At 44.1% G+C, this 1,820-nt stretch overlaps 1 protein-coding gene across 1 annotated transcript in view; it reads left to right on the top strand.

Moving 5' to 3' along the window:
• The window catches only part of LOC116669638 (TLE family member 5), a gene marked incomplete at its 5' end in the record, with an annotated part of 8,585 nt that extends 7,459 nt beyond the window's left edge, over positions 1-1,126 (top strand). Inside the window, 1 exon segment of the mRNA XM_032499570.1 lies at positions 800-1,126. Within this exon segment, the coding sequence (XP_032355461.1) occupies positions 800-1,039 (240 nt within the window). The 3' untranslated portion in view covers positions 1,040-1,126.
• Positions 1,127-1,820: the final 694 nt, after the last annotated feature.

Here is a 1,820-nt window from a genome sequence, read left to right as displayed (position 1 = left end):
GCTCTGGTTTATTGGCATTTCTTTTTTAAACCAATCACAATTGTCATGGACAGCACTGAGCACCGTATGGAGCAACGGTGCCGCTGGAAAATAGCCTCAGGAAGGAACTTGTTTTGGTGTACTTTCAAAAGTTGTTTTAGTCATGGACAGAAAACTCAGATTGAACAGATAGACCCAATCCCAAAGTGAGCCCTGAGGACTTAAGACTCAAAGACTTAATTTACCTCAAGTGCTAAGTGAGTGAGTGTGTGTGAGGCCCCATGAGCTCAGATAGCTATAAATGGGATTGGGACAGCACTTCACGAGATCACATGTTACCTTGGTGATGTTTAGTAACAAAAATGTTGTTGACACTAGCCAGTTTGGGTATTTTCATTTTAAGCTTGTAACGTGAGTCTGTGAGTCCGGACGTTGGGATTGGGTTGAGTTGAGTCTAGCTAGCTGTCTAGATTTCCCCTGCAGAGATCTGAGAAGCAGTGAACCATAGTCCTCATAAATCGACCAGAGTTTAGAATGCCAACCCATAGAAACCCAAAGGTGGCGGACGTCCAGCTGAAATTAGGAACATTCGGCGGAATTTCCAGCGGCAACTGAACAATCCAGGAAATAAAACGTTGTCGATACAGACTATACAAACATAGGATATATTTAAAACACAGAAGCACATAACAAAAGACTTGCAGCTTTTAATAATAAAGTTTATATAAATGTGCTCTAAATGAGAACATCTCTGTACTTCATTATTAAGCACTAATTGTAACTAATGAGCTCACCGTCTCTGTATGTGTGTGTTTTTCAGCAACAGCTCCAGGTGCAACACCTGTCCCAGCTCCAGGGCCTGGCCCTGCCTGTGGCCCCGTTGCCCCTGGGCCTCACCCCTCCCACCCTGCCTGCCGTCTCCTCCAGCTCCGGCCTGCTCTCCCTCTCCTCCATCCTGGCCAACTACTCCCACGGCCAGGCCCAGGCGGTGAAGGAGGACAAGGCCCGGGAAGCGGCGGAGAGAGCACCCCGAGGAGAGGACGGGGACAAGTCAGACTAGATCAGACACAGCCAGGAGGTTTGGAGAGGGTGGTTGTGGGGTGAGATGTCTAAAGGAAAAAAACAAAAAAAAAAGAGAGAGGTAAAACTGTAATTGTAAATGGAGATTGATGTAAGTCTGTCTGCTGAGTGTTGATGTAGAAGAGTAACTGCAGGGATGATGACAAGCAGAGAGGACGGATTTTTGGATGTGCAGAGAGAGAAACTGCTGAATGGCTGAGAGTGAGAGTTAAATGTTCTTATTATTTAGTGGTAATAGACTCAGTTCAGGCTTTTAGACTTAAAATAGATGCTTTTTTTTTTTTCTTTTTTTCTTTTTTTTAGTGTAAGCCACTGTTGTTAGGCTTAACCAAGATAACTGTTTTCCGATTTGGAGTGAGAGCTGAGGATGAAAGCTAACAGCAGTGTCCCTTACACAGATCTGCCTCTCACTGGTTTAAATTGCTTAATTCTTTTTGTTATCAGATCCAGTGTTTTTTGTTTACGTGCTCTGCAGTCCCTCAGATTGTTTCTTACTGTCCCGTCTGTAAGTCATAGTGAGCAGTTTTACAACATCTGAGTTCCCTCTATCTCCTGTCCCTCCAATCACAACGTCCAGCTCCATTACCTTTTCCCCCCCCAAATGGAAATATTGGCTGGAGCTGCTTGGAGGGTGATACCATTCATTTCTATCAAATCTTAGTCTGACATTAAATGGAATGTGTTTAAAGGGACATTACACTTATCGGGTGCATTCAAAACCCTTCAAACAGTAACCGACCGACTTTTTACCTTTTTTTCTT

This window comes from Etheostoma spectabile, chromosome 20 (assembly GCF_008692095.1).
Source record: "Etheostoma spectabile isolate EspeVRDwgs_2016 chromosome 20, UIUC_Espe_1.0, whole genome shotgun sequence".
NCBI classification, from domain to species: domain Eukaryota; kingdom Metazoa; phylum Chordata; class Actinopteri; order Perciformes; family Percidae; genus Etheostoma; species Etheostoma spectabile.
Note: the sequence above shows the minus strand (reverse complement) of the source record. Positions and strands in the feature narration are given on the sequence as shown.